Below are 17,788 nucleotides of genomic sequence, written 5' to 3' on the forward strand. Positions count from 1 at the left end.
TGGACCACAGCAGGGTGAGAGTCACTGGTGTACGATGCCACTGGCTCAGCCCATCGGGACTGCTGGAGAACACTTCCGGGTCCAGCTTTATGGCTCAAACGCCAGGTGCAGCCACATCACTGCGTTCTCAGTGCGTTGTTGTAACCCACACACCTTCTGGGTGTGGTGTTTTGTCCCACACCTTCTGGGTGTGGTGTTTTGGCACCGAGACCAGTTAGAGCGAGATTAATGAGTCTGCTCTACAGCCTGAGCTAACGGCCAGGTGGCTTTTATCTCATGCAGTAGAGGCTCATGCATTTAGCTCCAAAGGTCCCAGGTTCAATTCTGCCCACTGACAACTGGAGTCTGTCGGTGTTCCACTGTGCCTATCTGCACTCTGATCCCTGTTTGATCATTTTTTGTCTCCTGTGCTTATTTAGGTCCTGAGCTCTGGGCCTCCTCCCTCGTCCGAGGGAGCAGGGCCTTACGTCCCTTCAGCAGGCTCTACCCACCACTCCAAGGAATTAAATAGGCTGGCACCTTTGACCAGCATTGAATTCATTTGGAAAATAAAGAGGAGAAGGGGTGTCCTCTGAAGTGAGGGCTGAGGTCTCAGCATTCCTCTGTATGTACCACCTGCACTGCGCCAGAGCTGAGTATGGCTTGGTCTAGAGTAAAAAGTTAGGTCGACTCAGGTACCTTGCTCGGGGGTGTGAAAAATTCACGCCTCTGAGTGATGTAGTTGGGCCAACCTAACCCCTGTGTAGACAGCGCTAGGTCGACTGAAGAATTCTTGGGGAGGCGGATTAGCTATGCGGACAGAAGAACCCCTCCTCTCAGCGTAGGTAGTGTCTACACCGAAGCGCTACAGCTGTCTAAGCCCTTAGACAAGGACTAAATCAAATGATTAGTGAGCATGAGAGGAGAGAGGCTGGGAACATGGCTTCCAGTGGGCATGTCTCAGCAGTACGTGCCAACAGCAGCTCTTTGCAATTAAGCTGTTTCCAGCCCCATTCCTCTCCTTCCCATCAGCGAGATGGCAGCTCTGCTACTCCCCATTGAAAACACATTGGAGGGGGAGTTTCCGGTGGAATTAGAGAAGCCATGTAACTCCAAAGGCCGTGTCTGGGTGAACCTCAGGAGAGCCTGAATCAGCCACCTAATCCCCATCATTTCAAACACTCCATTATTATTTGGGTGAATGAACCCAGATCCGGTGTGACACATGGCGCTCCAGTGGTTTACCATTGAAATCTCTCCCGCATCCAGATTCACGGGCCAACCATATCTCTAGCAAAAAATAAATAAAAAATACAACCACCTCCACCCTCTGGGTTGTAAATTCATGACTCAACTCGATTCTTTTATCCTTGAATAGTAAGAACCTAGGTCTCCTGAGCCCCACTGCTTTGGTGCTTCTCCTGGGCCATGCTTCCTATCAAGCAAAGAAAGCCCGCCAGTGAGGCCACAGCTGAATTGTATCTAGAGCTGAGCTTACATTTAACCTGTTAAAATGCACAGTTTTTGCTCACACCCAGTTTACCAAGCGATCTCCTGTCCTCGTCTCTAGTTACCTTTCCCCCAATTTTTGTGTCGTCTGCAGCCTTTTTCAGCAATGACATCTCTGCTTATCAGGTAGTCATTCTTGGGGAGTTTCTTCTCCCTCTCTTTCCCAGGCTGTTGGTTATAGTCTAGTTAATGATCCATCCTAGGCAGGTGCTGCAAGCAGCTCAGTGTAGTGTGTAAAGTCTGACAGGCGACGGGTCTGGTTCCTCTCTCCGTCAGACTGGAGCAAATCTGAAGTAACTCCACAGGAGGCCAGGGAGTCACGCCAACTGGTGTGAGAGCAGAGTGTCTCCCCTAGACTATCGCTCTTTCAGAACTCCATTGTTCCCAGCTAATTAATGAGCTCTCGCCATCTGGTCGTCCTCTCAGTGGCCCGTCCAACCCTGCCAACAACTGACCCATGAAGGCAGTGATTTACTGGCCCACACTGGCAGTATGCTGGAGCTTATGCCAGGATAGGCAGTGTGCCCTTGCTGCTCCTCTACCAGGGGCTGTCCCAGTTCAGGGTAACTGCACCTGAATTTCCCCACCGTGATTCCTTGAGTGCACCCACTTGAGGTTTCTGGCTCCCAGCCATCACCTCTCTTGGGTGGAGAGCTGCCTCCCGCACTCCTGACCAAGGATTTAAGGCTGCCCCGCTCCCTGCCTTACACTGTGATATCCCCAGCAAGGCAGTCTGCCTCGAGGCCAGCCCCTGCATTTGCTTTCTCTCCGGGCAGAGTGTATTGCTCGCAGTTACAAGGGACCACCCAGCTCTTTATGAGCAAGCACCTTTATCCATAAGGTAAAAGCCTCACAGAGAAAACACAAACAGAGCTGTAAAAGATCCCATATGCATCAGTGTAATGGAGCCCTCCTAGGCCAAGGCTTTCCAGCCCTTCTGCAAGGTTGGGGACCCGCTTGAACAGAAGGTCCTGTCCATTTGCTGGACTGGAAAAAAGGCTGGATTCAAACAGACTCAGAACCTTCTTTCTCAGCCTGCAAACAGACAGGCCTTCTGTGCAGTCTTCAAACCTCCTGGTCAGAGGGAGTTGGACAAGGGTCCCTGCCCAGAGACAGGTGACGGCTGGAGCCCTGAGACCTGACTGGGCCCTCCTGGAGTGGGCACCTGGGGTGAGGGGGAGGATACAGGTGCAGTTACCCTGAAAGTGTGACAGGGGCATGCACAGTATTTATATCTGGACTAGCTCCATAGAGTAGATAAATCCCTAGAGTTCATGGTTAGCTCTGTGTTCGCCCTCAGATCTCCATTGCTGGGATTGAAGACAGAGTTTCAGGCACCAAGGAAGGACTTTGGAGGAGTCTGGTCTCAGCTCTGCAGGAAGGCAGTGCCTGGAGGAGCTGATATCTGGGGGTGAAGGGTACAGGAGCTTCAGGACACAGAGGGAGCATCGAGAATTTGCGGGTAGTGTTTGTTCCTCACATGAAGCAGGGAGCAGACAGGGATAGTGATGTTAAGGGAGTTGTGAGAACATAAGAACGGCCATACTGGGTCAGACCAAAGGTCCATTTAGCCCAGTATCCTGCTATTGTCCTTGAGTTTGCATAAAAGTCATTCTTTGCACTTCTGTAGTGCCTTCCAGTCTAGATTCTCCAAGCCCATTGCAAACATGACTGAATGAAGTCTCACGGTATTATTCTCCCCGTTTTGGGGATGAGGAAGCAGAGACATCAAGAGGTGAAGTGACTTGTCCAAGGTGACGCAGCAAGTCAGTGGCAGGAAGGGTACCATAGCTCAAGTATGCGGAGTCCTAGTTCACCGCTGTAACCACTTGCCACACATGCCCAATGAGCGGCTCAGCATTCCACCTGGCTTGGGGCGGGGGGGAGAGAGGTGTTCGACGCTATTAACCACAGTGACTTCTTTTGACATGATTATAATGTGCCAGCCTGTGGAAATCCCTTAGCTTTTTGAAATAGCCCCCCTTACAGGGCAGCGTTTCGCTGATCTATTCCAATTGCTGAATGTACAACCCCCCTGCCCAATTTCTTACCCTCCCGGCTCAACATCCTTTCCCAGTGAAAGCGAATACAGATGTACTGCTTTGCATCCACAAGCCGTTCTTCTTCCTGCGTCTCAGCCAGGCCAGTCAATCGGAGGGTTTGAGAGGCTCTGCTAGGCCGTACTTGGAACAATCCTGGCTGGCGTCCCAGTGCCTTTGAACTGCCTGTTGGCTGGTGGTCTGAGAACAGCCTGCGTAGGCGAGAACATTAATCAGACATATTGGGAATGAGTGTCAGCAATAACTGAGTTACCGGCGTGCCAGACGCTGGCCCCACTTCCTCAGCGTTCTCTTTCTCAGCCTAGGTTTGAACCCGCTCAGTGGCTCCTCAGATCACAGAGGCAGTGAGGGAAAGTTTGCGAGTCCAGTCTCCTGGCAAAGCAGGGCTGCATCTTGGTTTGAAATAGTTTCCGCTTGGTTTGCATCGTGTTTCTCCCCCCACCCCCAAGGCTGCAGAAGCCCATCACGGCATGCTGCCGCACGGACAGCAGTTGGGAACGCGTGCACATGGCATACGCAGAGTGCTGAGACGCGCACACGGGTGTCAAACCGGCATGCTGCATACACACCGTACCCAGACTCAAGTACACCCTGGCTAACACACAAAGGCGCTACTGTGACGAAGTGGGACTGTTATTAATGTTTCCTCCGAATATTGTGGGGGTGCCTCAGTTTCCCCTATGCAGTTCTTAAGTACCTAGGTGGTGGGGTAAGGGTGTATAATCACTGCAGAGCCCTAGAGGGCACGCGTGTGCAGGAGTCTGGACACAGAGGATGGCCGACACCCTGTAACCTGGCAACTGATGGCCTGGGCCCTTCCCCCCTGCAAGGTGAGAGCTAAAGGGTTGGAGAACAAAGGAATCAGGTGACCTCCTGGCCCGGGAAAGGAACAAAGCCCAGAGGAGGAGGGGCTGGAGGGAGTTTCAGTTTGGGGCTGGCTGGGACATGGAGTGAAGGGCAGACGTGGTTGTCTGGCTCACTGCCCCCCAAAATGGACCCAGCTGAGGGGTCCCGTTCTCTGCACCTACAAGCTCTGTTTTAGACCATGTTCCTGTCGTCTAATAAACCTCTGTTTTACTGGCTGGCTGAGAGTCACGTCTGACTGCGAAGTTGGGGTGCAGGACCCTCTGGCTTCCCCAGGAGCCCCGCCTGAGCGGACTTGCTGTGGGAAGCGCACGGAGGGGCAGAGGATGCTGAATGCTCTGAGGTCAGGCCCAGGAAGGTGGAAGCTGTGTGAGCTTTGTGTCCTGAAGACAGGGTGCTCACAGAAAGGAGACGGCCCCAGAGTCCTGACTGGCTTCATGGGGAGCAGTTCCAGAGCATCGCGCAGGGACTCCGTGACAGCTACTTACATGGGCTGCCGGTGAGAGACAGGTGAGCCCCTTTTGGCTAAGGTCTGGCCACTCGACTGTCACGGCTTTGACATGCTTCTTGTGTGGGAGCAGCAGGTGGCCTAGGAGAGACTGGGAGACTGGGGCAAGGAGAGGAATTCAAATGGGGAAAATAAACCCAGCTGACGCCTGCTTGTGCCAGCTGAACTTCCTGGAGCAGACTGCCCTAGGGCTGTTTAAAAGTGAATCCTACCGGGGAAAAGTTTGTGAACAAGTTCAGTAGCTAACTCACCTCCTCTGCATACTCTACCTGTGCAGAGAAACACACTGCAGCAAGGGTGGGAGCTGACTCCCCTGGGCTTTGGAGTAGCAAGAGACACTAAAGAAACATGCCCCTGTGCTGAATGGTTTGTGATTTTCTCCCATGGTGGCCGTGACACTGATGCTGGCCGAAGTGAGAGAACTAGTGTGCACTGGCTGCTGGGTCTTCTGCCCCGGGACACCGCGACCTGATCTGAGCAGCATTAGGCAATGCCCACAACCAGTCACCAACATTACCCATTGGAGATACAAGGATGGGCAGATTTCCTTGGATATGCAGCTCCAGAGCCTTACACATGGACCATTGCACACACATTACAGCAGGGGACATGCCAGGTATCCTACATGCCACACGTGGCTTTGTTTGTCCTGCCGTCTGTGATGTGGTTGCTCATACTTGACTTATCTTGACTTTAGCAATCTTCTGACATGGTCTCCCACAGTATTCTTGCCAGCATGTTAAAGAAGTACGGATTGGATGAATGGACTATAAGGTGGATAGAAAGCTGGCTAGATCGTCGGGCTCAATGGGTAGTGATCAACAGCTTGATGTCTAGTTGGCAGCCGGTATCAAGCGGCGTGCTCCAGGGGTCTGTCCTGGAGCTAGTTTTGTTCAACATGTTCATTAACGATCTGGATGATGGGATGGATTGCACCCTCTGCAAATTCGTGGATGACACTAAGCTGGGGGAAGAGGTAGATACACTGGAGGGTAGGGATAGGGTCCAGAGAGACCTAGACAAATTGGAGGGTTGGGCCAAACGAAATCTGATGAGGTTCAACAAGGACAAGTGCAGAGTCCTGCACTTAGGACGGAAGAATCCCATGCACCGCTACAGGCTGGGGACCGACTGGCTAAGCAGCAGTTCTGCAGAAAAGGGCCTGGGGATTACAATGGATGAGAAGCTGGATATGAGTCAGCAGTGTACCCTTGTTGCCAAGAAGGCTAATGGCATATTGGGCTGCATTAGTAGGAGCATTGCCAGCGGATCGAGAGAAGTGATTATTCCCCTCTATTCGGCACTGGTGAGGTCATCTATGGAGTATTGAGTCCAGTTTTGGGTCCCCCCACTACAGAAAGGATGTGGACAAATTGGAGAGAATCCAGTGGAGGGCAACAAAAATGATGAGGGGGCTGGAGTGCCTGACTTATGAGGAGAGGCTGAGGGAACTGGGATTATTTAGTTTGCAGAAGAGAAGAGTGAGGGGGGATTTGATAGCAGCCTTCGACTACCTGAAGGGGGTTCCAAAGAGGATGGAGCTAGGCTGTTCTCAGTTATGGCAGATGACAGAACAAGGAGCAATGGTCTCAAGTTGCAGTGGGGGAGATCTAGGTTGGATATTAGGAAACACTATTTCACTAGAAGGGTGGTGAAGCACTGGAATGGGTTACCTAGGGAGGTGGTGGAATCTCCATCCTTAGAGGTTTTTAAGGCCTGGCTTGACAAAGCCCTCGCTGGGATGATTTAGTTGGGGTTGGTCCTGTTTTGAGTAGGGGGTTGGACTAGATGACCTCCTGAGGTCTCTTCCAGCCCTAATCTTCTATGATTCTATGCTGCTGGTTCTTTAAGGAGGAAATAAGGCAATTTGAAAAAGCCTCAAAGGAATGATAACTTTCCCTCCCCGGTGAAACCCATCCTGGGCCTCTAGGGCTGCCTGCTCCGAAGCAGTTCCAGGTTCACGAGCTAGTCCCTGGACGCGTGTAATCCCTCTGAAAGGACATTCGCGGCTTTCTTGGGTAGGTGAACCACATGCTGTCCTGCTCTCATGGTCAGATGAGGCCAAGCCCAGGGCTCGGGATTCTTCCCTAAGCCAAAGAAAACAGTTTGTTTCTTTGGGGGGGTCGGGGGGCGGAGGGAGGTCGGCGAAGGAAAGAATGAAACACACCAGCACCCACAGCATGTTTCACTGCACGAGTATTGTGAGCGGTGTTGTGATAGCCATGGGTATTACAGTAGCCCCTAGGTGACCTAGCCACAGGCCAGGGCCCCTTTGTGCTATTCCTCTAACATAAAGGAACACATTAGCTATCTGTGTCTGTCTGTCTGTCCAATCAATAGCCAGAGCCTGCTGGTGGCAGAAGCTAAGGACACCTCCCTCCTCCCCACATGGACAAAGGGAAGCACACATAGTGCCGGGAGGGGTTGGCTCTGTCCCCAGGAGCCCGGACTGATTGCGGGGCAGACTGGGGCTGGCTGGGGATCAGCCCCACCGCTGGACTCCTGCTACCAGCCAGCCAGCCTCCTCATTGAAGGGGGGGACTGTCACTCTATATGTGACCTCTCAGTCCTCATCCACAAAGGAAACCTGCCCAGCACCTTTGACAGAGGAGCCTGGGAGTTTAAATTCATAATTCTGCTAGACCCCAAACCCACGGACTCAGCAGAGACGCTGGTTTTATGTCTCAGTACAACCCCGTGTAACCCGCTAACTCTCCTTTATCCTGGGACTGCAGAGGTGTTTATCGGCCACTTCACTTGGAATGGTTTGTGGTAATGTGCTGGGGATGTGCAGACCTGCCCCTGTGTGCATGCTGTTTGCTTTGGTGCTGAACCAGCGGCTGGGACAGCAGAGGCTGAGTGTGATCACAGAGGCCAACCCCCTTCATTACAAAGTGGCCTTTGTCAGTGGGTGGTTGTGGGGCGGGGTGTGGCTGATGGGACTGCAAGGAGTGCCTGGGTACATTGTGTCCTGCCGCCCCGCGTCTGCGGGGGGTTCCGAGGCGGCTTGGCTTTGTGCAGTGCAGGTGCCGGGGTAGCCCTGGAGGGGGGCAGTGAAGGGAAGTGCTTGGAATTGGGAGGGATTTGTTCCATTGGCCCCTGTGTGTCTCTCTGCGTTCCAGTGAAATACATGAAGGAGATCTCGCCGTACTTCAAGAACTCCTCGTCCGGGGCGACCGTCAGCTGGGACCCGTCGCCGGCTGTCTCCCTTCAGAAGCAAGCCTCGCCCATCCTCTCCCTGCGTGACCTCAAGGAAGGGAAGAACATGCCTCTGAAAATGTGCTATGTGTCAAGGAAATGTCTCCCCAGTGACCCAGAGAACAGGTAACCCAGGCCCCCGGGGGACTTGCCCAGGAGGGGATCCGTGCCCCCATTCACAGCATGACCCCGCAGGCCCCCCGGTGCGCTCCGCCCAGGAGACTGTGTCCCACTCGAACCCATAGCCGGAGTAGGGATTGGCAGACTTAGACGGTCTCTCAGGAAGAGCTAGTGAGGAGCTGGGGGAGTGGATGGATCACCCCCCGCAACACACACACACTTGATTACTGCAGATCTTCGGCTGTTCTCCTGACAGTCCCACATGGGCCAGTGGGGCAAGGCTGCATGTGCAGTTCCCAATGAGTACTGTCCCTTGCCATGCGGGGCCCATACTGCCAGTGTTCCTGGCCTCTGTCCTCACCCGGCACTTCAATGTGCTGTGCTCGACAGCCGCCCTGGCATGCAGCTGGTGAGGATCCCATTGAAGTCACTGTAAATCCAGAGTCACTCCTGTGAAGTCAGTGGAGCCAGGCTGGGGTAGATCCGATCTGAGGGAGATCCCAGGGATTGCACTTGAGCGGGACAGTGCTCTTGGCCCTTGGTTTGAGTTGGACAGAGACCCAAGTGCTGCTGTTCTCTAGGCTCTATCTTTTTGTTTCTAAAATGCAGCCACCATGGCCGCAGGTGACTGCTAGGGGATTTTTCTGTGGCCACGACAGCCTCCCGGGCAGAGCTGGGGGGGTGCAGAGACTCTCCCCTGCAGAGTCCAGCTGTTGCTCCTGGATGCGCTGCCTTGGTGTCTGCTGGTGCCATAAGCAGGGGATCAGCACCATGTACCAGGCAGCCTCCTGGAGGCTCCAGGCAGCGCCTCTGCAGACTTGTGGGACCGGTGTGTGTGCTTGCTGGGAGAGGAACCTTCAACTCCGCAGGCAGCTGGGGAGTTCTCAACTCGCCGTCCCAGGGGCTGAGAGGCTTTGTGGGTAGGCTTCAGGCTCCAGCGTGCTGTGGCTCCAGGAGTGGGCTTTGGGCTTCAGCGCCCTTCCCTCCCTGGTTTCAGCTTTGGGGCTCTGGGTTTTAGCCTCCCCACTCCCACCCCACCTGGCTCCAGCCACGGGGCTCCCGTGGCGGGCTCTGGGCCTCAGCCTGGGACGGTGGGGCTCCCGCTTGGATAAATGGTCAGAGCGGCTTCCAGCAAGAGTTGGTAGCCATACTCTGAGGCCACCAAACAATTTGTTATGAGAACCCCTAGCAGATGCTTTTCGGTCCGCCCGGCTAATGTGTAGGTCTGGGGTCTCTCTGGGTAATGCCTGAGAGGGGACGCCCTTACACAGGGTACAGTCCAGGAGAATGAATGTGCTGCTGCACAAATGCACAGCAGAGAGAATGTCGTTAGCATGGGCAATCCAAGGGCACTGCGGCCCTGTCTCTGCTGGGCTTGTTCCAGACTGCAAAGAGAAGTCAAAGAGAACGACTAAACGTTCCCAACCCCCCTTGGAGCACCCCACCTGCCCAGTGCCACGGGCTCACGGGAACCCTGGGCTCTCCCAAGTGAGCGGGTGAGTGGCCCAGTGGTTGAGCTGGTGGCCTGGCACTTGGCAGACCAAGGTTCAATGCCAGCCTCTGCCACAGACTCCTTGGGTAAATCCCAGTCATGCGGGCCTCAGACCCTGCCTGACTGTGAGGTGCTGCGGTGACAGAGGCTCCACGGGTACCCGGGACAGACAGTCTATGATTCAGAGGCCTTTCACACTGGGCTTTAGCTCTACAAGGCTGCTGTTGCTCTCACTGTTGAGTTCTTGGATGTTAGTGATGGGCCAGGTAGGAAGCAGCCAGAGCCGTCACTTCCCGATCGCTGAGGAGCCAGGCTGCCTGTCGGGAGTGTCCCGCTCACGTTAGCCCATCTGGCCCAGCCGAGCGCTAGGAGCAGGGCTTGAGTCTCCAGGCGGGGCTGGCTCCTCCCCGGGGTTTATTACAGCGGGAATGTAGGAGAAAATTCAGTGTTTTTGCCCTTTTATTGATCAACATTTTCATGAAATCTGACCCGATCGTCTCCCTGCCCGACCCTGGCTGAGCAGCCTGACCCAGCCCTGTCAGCTGGGTCCGTTTGCCAGCGGGGTCCTTCCCCCGTGTTACGCAGGTGTGTGATTGCTCACATCAGCCATGGCACGTCAAGTCTCCTCTCTGATTGGCTTAGTGAGCAGAAAAACAACTCCGAGCAATGAGCCCCTTCGGGCTCACGCTCCTGGGCGGTGTCCCAGCACCCAGCATCGTCCCCAGCGCGTGGCAAAGAACTTGAGCCCGCCAGTCAGAGCCAGCTCCAAGTGGCTTCTGAATTCACTTGCCGTCTGAGCGAATACAGTCCGTGCTAACGGCAGTCCCTTTCCTAGGGCTGGGAACGTGGCCCTGGGGGGATCCCTAGGCCTGCGTCTGGGAGAGGTTTAGGCTGATTGCTCAGGACCCCCTGTGCTGCGCTGCTGCCAGACGCTGAAGGCGCGTGGGCAGCAGTAGACTGGGGTGGCTGACTGGTCTGCAGTTTGCATGTATTCCTGCCGTCGGTGCAGCCCAGCTAGAGACGCCAGCACTTCAGGTGACTGCAAGGCAGAAGCTGAAGCCCTGGACTCTACTGGGAAAGCGTGAACTGGAGCAAGCCCAGTTGCCTCCTGCTGCCCCAGCTACCTGTGCCCCATCCCGCTGCGCGGATCCTGGCCACAAACCAGCCCTGCCGGGGGCTCCTTCTTCACAGGTACCTGGAAGTCTGTTCGGCAGATGGGCGGATTCCCCTCTTCCTGAGAGCAAAAGACGAAGTGACTGCCCAGTCCTGGTTCAACGCCATTCACACCAACGTCAACGCCCTAGTGCCCAGAGTCAAAGAGGAGCTGAGAGCCCTGCTGGCGGCAGCCGGCGTTGCAGGGAGCAAAGAGATCAAGCACGTCGGCTGGCTCACTGAGCAGGTAGCCCAGCCTTTCGGGTGTGTACGGTCCTTCGGTGCCGAATTGTACTGCTGATAAGAGATTGCGCACGCTTCTCTGCACAGCTCTGGCCGGGCAGCTCAGCCCTTGTCACTTGCACCCTCTGTGCTTCCCACTGTTCTCCCACAGCTCTGCCAGTGAACCGCAGTCCTGACCTGCAGCCCCCTCCCCGGCTATTCCAGCCCCGGGCCCCTCACAGCCCTGCCAATGCCCCTCACTCCCGACCCGCAGCCCCCTGCTATTCCAGCCCCGGGCCCCTCACAGCTCTGGCGATGCCCCTCACTCCCGACCCACAGCCCCCTGCTGTTCCAGCCCCGGGCCTCTCACAGCCCTGCCGATGCCCCTCACTCCCGACCCGCAGCCCCCTGCTATTCCAGCCCCGGGCCCCTCACAGCCCTGCCAATGCCCCTCACTCCCAACCCGCAGCCCCCTGCTATTCCAGCCCCGGGCCCCCTCACAGCTCTGGCGATGCCCCTCACTCCCGACCCGCAGCCCCCTGCTGTTCCAGCCCCGGGCCCCTCACAGCCCTGCCAATGCCCCTCACTCCCGACCCGCAGCCCCCTGCTATTCCAGCCCCGGGCCCCTCACAGCTCTGGCGATGCCCCTCACTCCCGACCCGCAGCCCCCTGCTATTCCAGCCCCGGGCCCCTCACAGCTCTGGCGATGCCCCTCACTCCCGACCTGCAGCCCCCTGCTATTCCAGCCCCGGGCCCCCTCACAGCTCTGGCGATGCCCCTCACTCCCGACCCGCAGCCCCCTGCTATTCCAGCCCCGGGCCTCCTCACAGCTCTGGCGATGCCCCTCACTCCCGACCCGCAGCCCCCTGCTGTTCCAGCCCCGGGCCCCTCACAGCCCTGCCAATGCCCCTCACTCCCGACCCGCAGCCCCCTGCTATTCCAGCCCCGGGCCCCTCACAGCTCTGGCGATGCCCCTCACTCCCGACCCGCAGCCCCCTGCTATTCCAGCCCCGGGCCCCTCACAGCTCTGGCGATGCCCCTCACTCCCGACCTGCAGCCCCCTGCTATTCCAGCCCCGGGCCCCCTCACAGCTCTGGCGATGCCCCTCACTCCCGACCCGCAGCCCCCTGCTATTCCAGCCCCGGGCCCCCTCACAGCTCTGGCGATGCCCCTCACTCCCGACCCGCAGCCCCCTGCTATTCCAGCCCCGGGCCCCTCACAGCCCTGCCAATGCCCCTCACTCCCGACCCGCAGCCCCCTGCTATTCCAGCCCCGGGCCCCTCACAGCTCTGGCGATGCCCCTCACTCCCGACCCACAGACCCTGCCCCTGCTATTCCAGTCCCAGGGCCCTCACAGCCCTGCCAATGCCCCTCACTCCTGACCTGCCATCCTGGTAATGCAGTACTGCCATGTTACTCCAGTACAGGGTCCTCTACAATGCTCTGCTGATGCACCCAGTTCTGGCTTGCCACTTGCCCTGTTATTCCACTCCTAGGGCACTGCACAGGTGGTCAGGTGTCTCTGGGGGATTGTGGCTGTTTTCCTCAGAAGCATCTTGTCAGTGCAGGAGATAAGGTTTGTGCCAGCCAGTGCCACTGAGTTCAGTGGTATTGGATGGCAGGAGGGTTCATGCCCAGTGGCAGGCTGCGTGCATCAGTGGTGTGATGTGGGGTGGCCGTCTGCAGGATATTGGACTAGCAGGACGTGCTCAAAGGCACTAAGCCAGAGGGGCCGGTTTGTGATGCCAGGGGGTCTGGCAGGAGGTGGGTCAGGCAGGAGGAGCGTCTGGCAGGAGGTGGGTATCGGAGTAGATGCACTAATGGCCTATTCTGGAACAGCATCTCCTATGCTATGCTATGCCGAGGGGCCCAGTTCATACAGATTGTGGTTCTCTCCAGGGCAGTCCAGGGTGGGAACAGCATTGCCTAGCATGGGGCTGGGAGCCAGAACTCCTGGGTTCTCTTTCTAGCTGTGCCACAGAGTCACCATGTAATCTTGGGCAAGTCTTTGCACTTCAGTTTTGAGACTGGAAAGGTGAGTGGAGGTCCTGACTCTGATCTCAGTTACCCTGGGGGGAGGCAGGCGTCACTCCAGAATCCAGCACCCATCCCAGGCTCTGCAGAGTGAGCCACAGAGCACTTCCCCCTTGCAGCAGGTAAGCAATTGGCCTTGTTTGGCAGGTGGGGGAAGTGAAAGCTGAGATGAAATGCCTTGTCCAAGGTCACAGGCGTCCTACCACCCACGCCAGGGCTCAGTCCTCCAGGCTACGCTGCCTCTTAGAGGCCACATTTTGCCCTGGAAAGCTGCCCTCCAGAAGGTTAGACTGGCCCATGCCACTCGGTGACGTGGCACTGTACATGCGCAAGGGGTTGTTATTCACTGCTCTCTGGGAGCTGCGCCTCTGGCTGTTTTCCATCGGGGAGGGGCTGTGTAGCCCTCGTGCGGACCAGGATTTGCCGAGTTTACACAGAATCCCGTTTTCTAGCACAATGTTCATTGTTGTTTGAACACCTGGGCAGGGAGGCTGCTGAGCCGGAGCCTCGTCACCCCGCCGGGTGCTCGCCCCAGGCCAGCGCGGGGAGGGAGGGAGAGAGAGGAGGTGGTTCTCGTGCTGCTCCAGGAGTTTAATTTGAACAGCTGCTGAGCCCAGTCGTTCCGGGGCGTGAGGCAGAGAGGAGCCGGCTGGGTGCTCAGTGCAGGGGAGGGGGTCGCGGAGAGCCTTGTTGCAGCTGGATCCACCCCGAGGCCCAGTCCCCAGTGCAGGGTGCGCATCTGCTCCAGGGCCGGTGGCGGGTGGCGCCAGCAGACGTCGTGCGGTGGCGCAAGTGAAAGGCGCATGAGCTGGTGCGTCTCCGCCCGTGCCCTGGCAGACGGACGAGTTCACGTCATCAAGACCACTGCAGCCACGGGCCCAACTGGGCTCCCAGTAGGCATCTCAGAGAGAGAGGCCAAGCCATGGCCAGACCCTGGAGCCGGAGCAGGCCGACGCTGAGGTAGTTTGGCAGGAAAGCCCACGCTCTAGGCCTCCTGTGGGTCCAGAGAGAGTTTGGCTTCTTCGGGCTGCCAGTCCCCAGCCCGGCACGCCGGGCAGAGCCCACCATCGTGGCTGCGCTGGTTCCAGTTTGGTCTCATGTTCCTTGCTTGGCTCATCCTGCATGGCGGGATGGAAGCATTTGCTGAGCTCTCTCTTCACTGGCTCTGAAGTTTCCCTGCCCCCATCCTGGCTCCAAGAAATGCCCTTTCCACTTAGCACTAGCCACCAAGCCCTGGCCTGGGGCACTGCCCCTTCAGTGAGGCATTGTGGGAAACAGCCAGTCCCCTCATCCTTGCCCCCCCGTCCTGGCACTCCCTGACCAGTGGGCTCCCTCCCTTCCATTCCCAGGTGCCCACTCTGTACAGTCTCGCCCCACTCACAACGGAGGTCCCTCTGCCCAGGGGGAAGGGAGCTGTCCTCTGAAGACACCCTCTGCTCTGGGGCCCATTTAATCACATGCTCTCTATTTTCCAGCTCCCCGGCGATGGGACGAAGAACATCCTCACCATCCTCACGGAGAAGGATCTTCTGTTCTACAGCAGCCTCCCACAGACCAGGGATGCCCTGAACAAGCCAGCCCACAGCTACCCTCTCATCGCCACCAGGTGCCGTGAGCCGACTGGCTGCACTGCCTCGAACTGTAGTGCATTGGTGCAGGGAGCCACCCAGCCTTACCTGAGCAATGTGTGCTGGGACAAAGCCCCAGGCAGCCCCCACCCAGCAAGCCCTTGCTCTCGTCTAGCACCTTTCATCACTAGATCTCTAAGCTCAGGCAGTGCTAGTAGTCCCATTTTCCAGATGGGGAAACTGAGGCAGAGAGTGGTGAAGTGACTTGCCCAGGTCATGCAGCCGGCCAGTGGCAGAACCACAGCCTCTGCTCCTCACCTGGTCCGTCACTGGAGCTATTTTGCCCCGCGCAGGTGACAGATTTGTCAGCATCAAAAGAGTTGGTTGTCCCCATGGCAGCACCACAGACAGTTAGGCCCAGAGTGGGGTTTGCAGTGCTCAGCACTGGGAGGGGTGAGTTTGGGAATAGGCTGAGGGTGTTCAGCGAGGCCCCCGGCATGGCCAGTGGGGCTGGCCATGGAGCCCGGGAACCATGATCCTCAGGCGCTGTGTCACAGATCAATCTGAACAGCCACAGTCTGTGGGACTGGCCAGGTCTTGCTTGAAGATCCAGATTCAGACAAGCCCTGAACAGCAAAGCAAAGTGAAGCAGAGACCTGAGTTTGGGTCTGGCGTGAAACCAGCAAGAGGTGACTCAGGCTGTGGCCAGTGGTGGGCTGTGCTAGAACTGGTTAGTGCCAATGAAGCAGAGTTAACTAGTGCTGTTGTGAATCTAGGGGGACCCTCCGAGATGTGTGTGCTGGGGGTAGTCAGTCAGCTCCCCATTGTGTTTGGCATTGGGCTCCTGTTTCTGGCAGCTGTCAATGTCTGACACTTTGCTGGTGGCAGATCAGTCCCTCAGGAGGCGCTCGGAGGAGGACGGAGCAGTGTGACAGCCTGGATTGCCAGCTGATCCCTTCTCCTACACCAGAGAGTGCACCAGGGCTGAGGCAGCTGGGAGACCAAGCAGCAAAAGTCACTCTCCCATTTTGGGATCCCTGCACTCCCCCCACCACAGGCCCCCTGGGATTTCCCCTCTCTCCCTCCCACGGAGGAGGGCTGGGAGCAGCTAGCGGGGCTCATTTGAGCATGACTCGAGACACTGCCCCCTCTGCAGGTGGCATCACTTCCCAGTCCCTTGCAGCCGGGAAGCCTCGGCTGGACCCTGGGATAGATCTCTGAATAGCCTTCAGCCCACCAGCTGGCTTCACATTCCTCTGTGCAGCCACATGGGGCATTCGCCAGGCTAGGAGCCCGCATGCCTGCTAAGGAGCACCCACATGGCATTGCAGGAACATCTCTACAGGGTTCCAGAACCCAGTGGGCAACAAGATCCATGTGACTTACAGCCAGCACTCCAAAATCTCCGCTCAGTAACTCTGACCTCAGCTGCACCTGCCACCAAAAATATTTCCTCCCAAATGTGGCATTTCCTCCCCAGGCTCAGCAGGCAACCTTCCCTCGTGGGCCAGTGAGAGGGAGCAACAGAGATTTCCTCCCCTCTGGAGAGAGAGGAATTCCCCCGTGCAGTAGGATCCAGGCCTTGGTTCTGGGCTCAGTAGATGAGGAGATGTCAGGCGTGAAATGTGTATCGAGACTTCTTGATAAGCTAATTCCACTTGTTTGGAGAGGTTTGTGACATATAAGAGGAGTCGTGTTCCTCTCCCCGTGAGCATTGTGCAGTAGGACCCGCGGCCACGGGGGTAACCTGGCTTTTTACACGCAGAGAGGTGCCAGACCCAGCGGGGACAGTGACCTGTTTTGTACGCTCACCCCGTAAAACGTTCCCAGGTGGCTTCTCTATAAAGTAAGTGGCTGTTTCACCTCCTCCCACCAGCAGGGTTTCCTGTGTGCCCTTCCGAACAGCCCATCTAACTCACTCACGGTTTCACTGCGTAATGCCGCCATTCCAATGCGGTGCTGACAGCAGTAAACCTTCCTAGACTCTGGCGCATGTACTTTATAGTCTGTATGCTGGAGATGAGCCTGAGAGCCAAGAATTCAGAGTTAGATTTATCTCTTAAAGCTTCCATCACCTTCCAGAGTTCAGAGCTGTTTGGGGTGCAACCATCCTGAATTCCCCACTACAACGGGCTGGGGGAATTCAGACCAGTGGGTCAGGCTCACTCATGTGTAGGCAAAACTTTCCCCTGGTTACTAAGGACACCTTAGACTATGAAACCTGATAGACCGACAAGCTTATTTCCCTTTTCATTTTCCACCATTGATGCTGTTGCTTGCAAGTTTTGCAGTGAGACTAGACCTGTCACTGTTCCCGTCTGTATCTAGTCAGCGTTGCTCTCAGGCGTTCGCACCCAGCTGCTGTTTGGGAACGCAGCCAGGGAATTAAGCTGGGTTACGGTTTTGAAAGGGGACTAGTGATTTAACTGCCCAACTTTTGCCACGTCAAAGAGGCCTGATTCCCAGAAACTGCTGAACATGCCCCATCTGCCAGTCAGACCTCTTACATATAAAAAAATCAAAGCACGTCTCTGACATTTGTTAAAAGTGCTGCTCATTTTACGGTTAGCCAAACCCTTGCTCTTTATTAGGGATTCTGCATCTGGGGCCTAAACCATTGCTGAGGGTTGCCACTTGGCCATAAAGGTTCCTGGAATTTCAGTTCATGATTCCACATTTCTGAAATCCAGCCAGATGGAGTGACTGCAAGGGTGTCTGGGTGGGACAGAGGCAAGTGCCCCCCAGGGAGGAACCAGGGGCCCAGAGAAATCAGCCCCTGTGTATCTCAGCAACACTCTAGCCAGGGGTGGAGCGAGAGACGTACATGGTGCTGCAGTGGTCTCTGCTGGCAAATGTCTCATACTGCAGGGACAATGAAAACAGGTGGAATCTGAGGCCATTCAAGAGGGGAGCATGTGCTTGAAGGGCTCTGCTCCTGTAGAATTACAGGTTTCAGAGTAACAGCCGTGTTAGTCTGTATTCGCAAAAAGAAAAGGAGTACTTGTGGCACCTTAGAGACTAACTAATTTATTTGAGCATAAGCTTTCGTGAGCTACAGCTCACTTCATCGGATGCATACTGT

General features: G+C 56.3%; 1 protein-coding gene across 3 annotated transcripts in view; it reads left to right on the top strand.

Annotated features, from left to right (window-relative positions):
- Positions 1-17,788, top strand: part of SNTA1 (syntrophin alpha 1) — a 71,763-nt gene that overhangs the window by 48,374 nt on the left and 5,601 nt on the right. For all 3 annotated transcript variants that reach the window (XM_073309912.1, XM_073309914.1, XM_073309913.1), the window contains 3 exons: positions 8,043-8,244; positions 10,922-11,129; positions 14,614-14,744. In XM_073309912.1, coding sequence (XP_073166013.1) covers positions 8,043-8,244; positions 10,922-11,129; positions 14,614-14,744 — 541 coding nt within the window. The remainder of the gene's footprint in view (positions 1-8,042; positions 8,245-10,921; positions 11,130-14,613; positions 14,745-17,788) is intronic.

Source organism: Lepidochelys kempii, chromosome 13, assembly GCF_965140265.1.
Source record: "Lepidochelys kempii isolate rLepKem1 chromosome 13, rLepKem1.hap2, whole genome shotgun sequence".
Taxonomy (NCBI): domain Eukaryota; kingdom Metazoa; phylum Chordata; order Testudines; family Cheloniidae; genus Lepidochelys; species Lepidochelys kempii.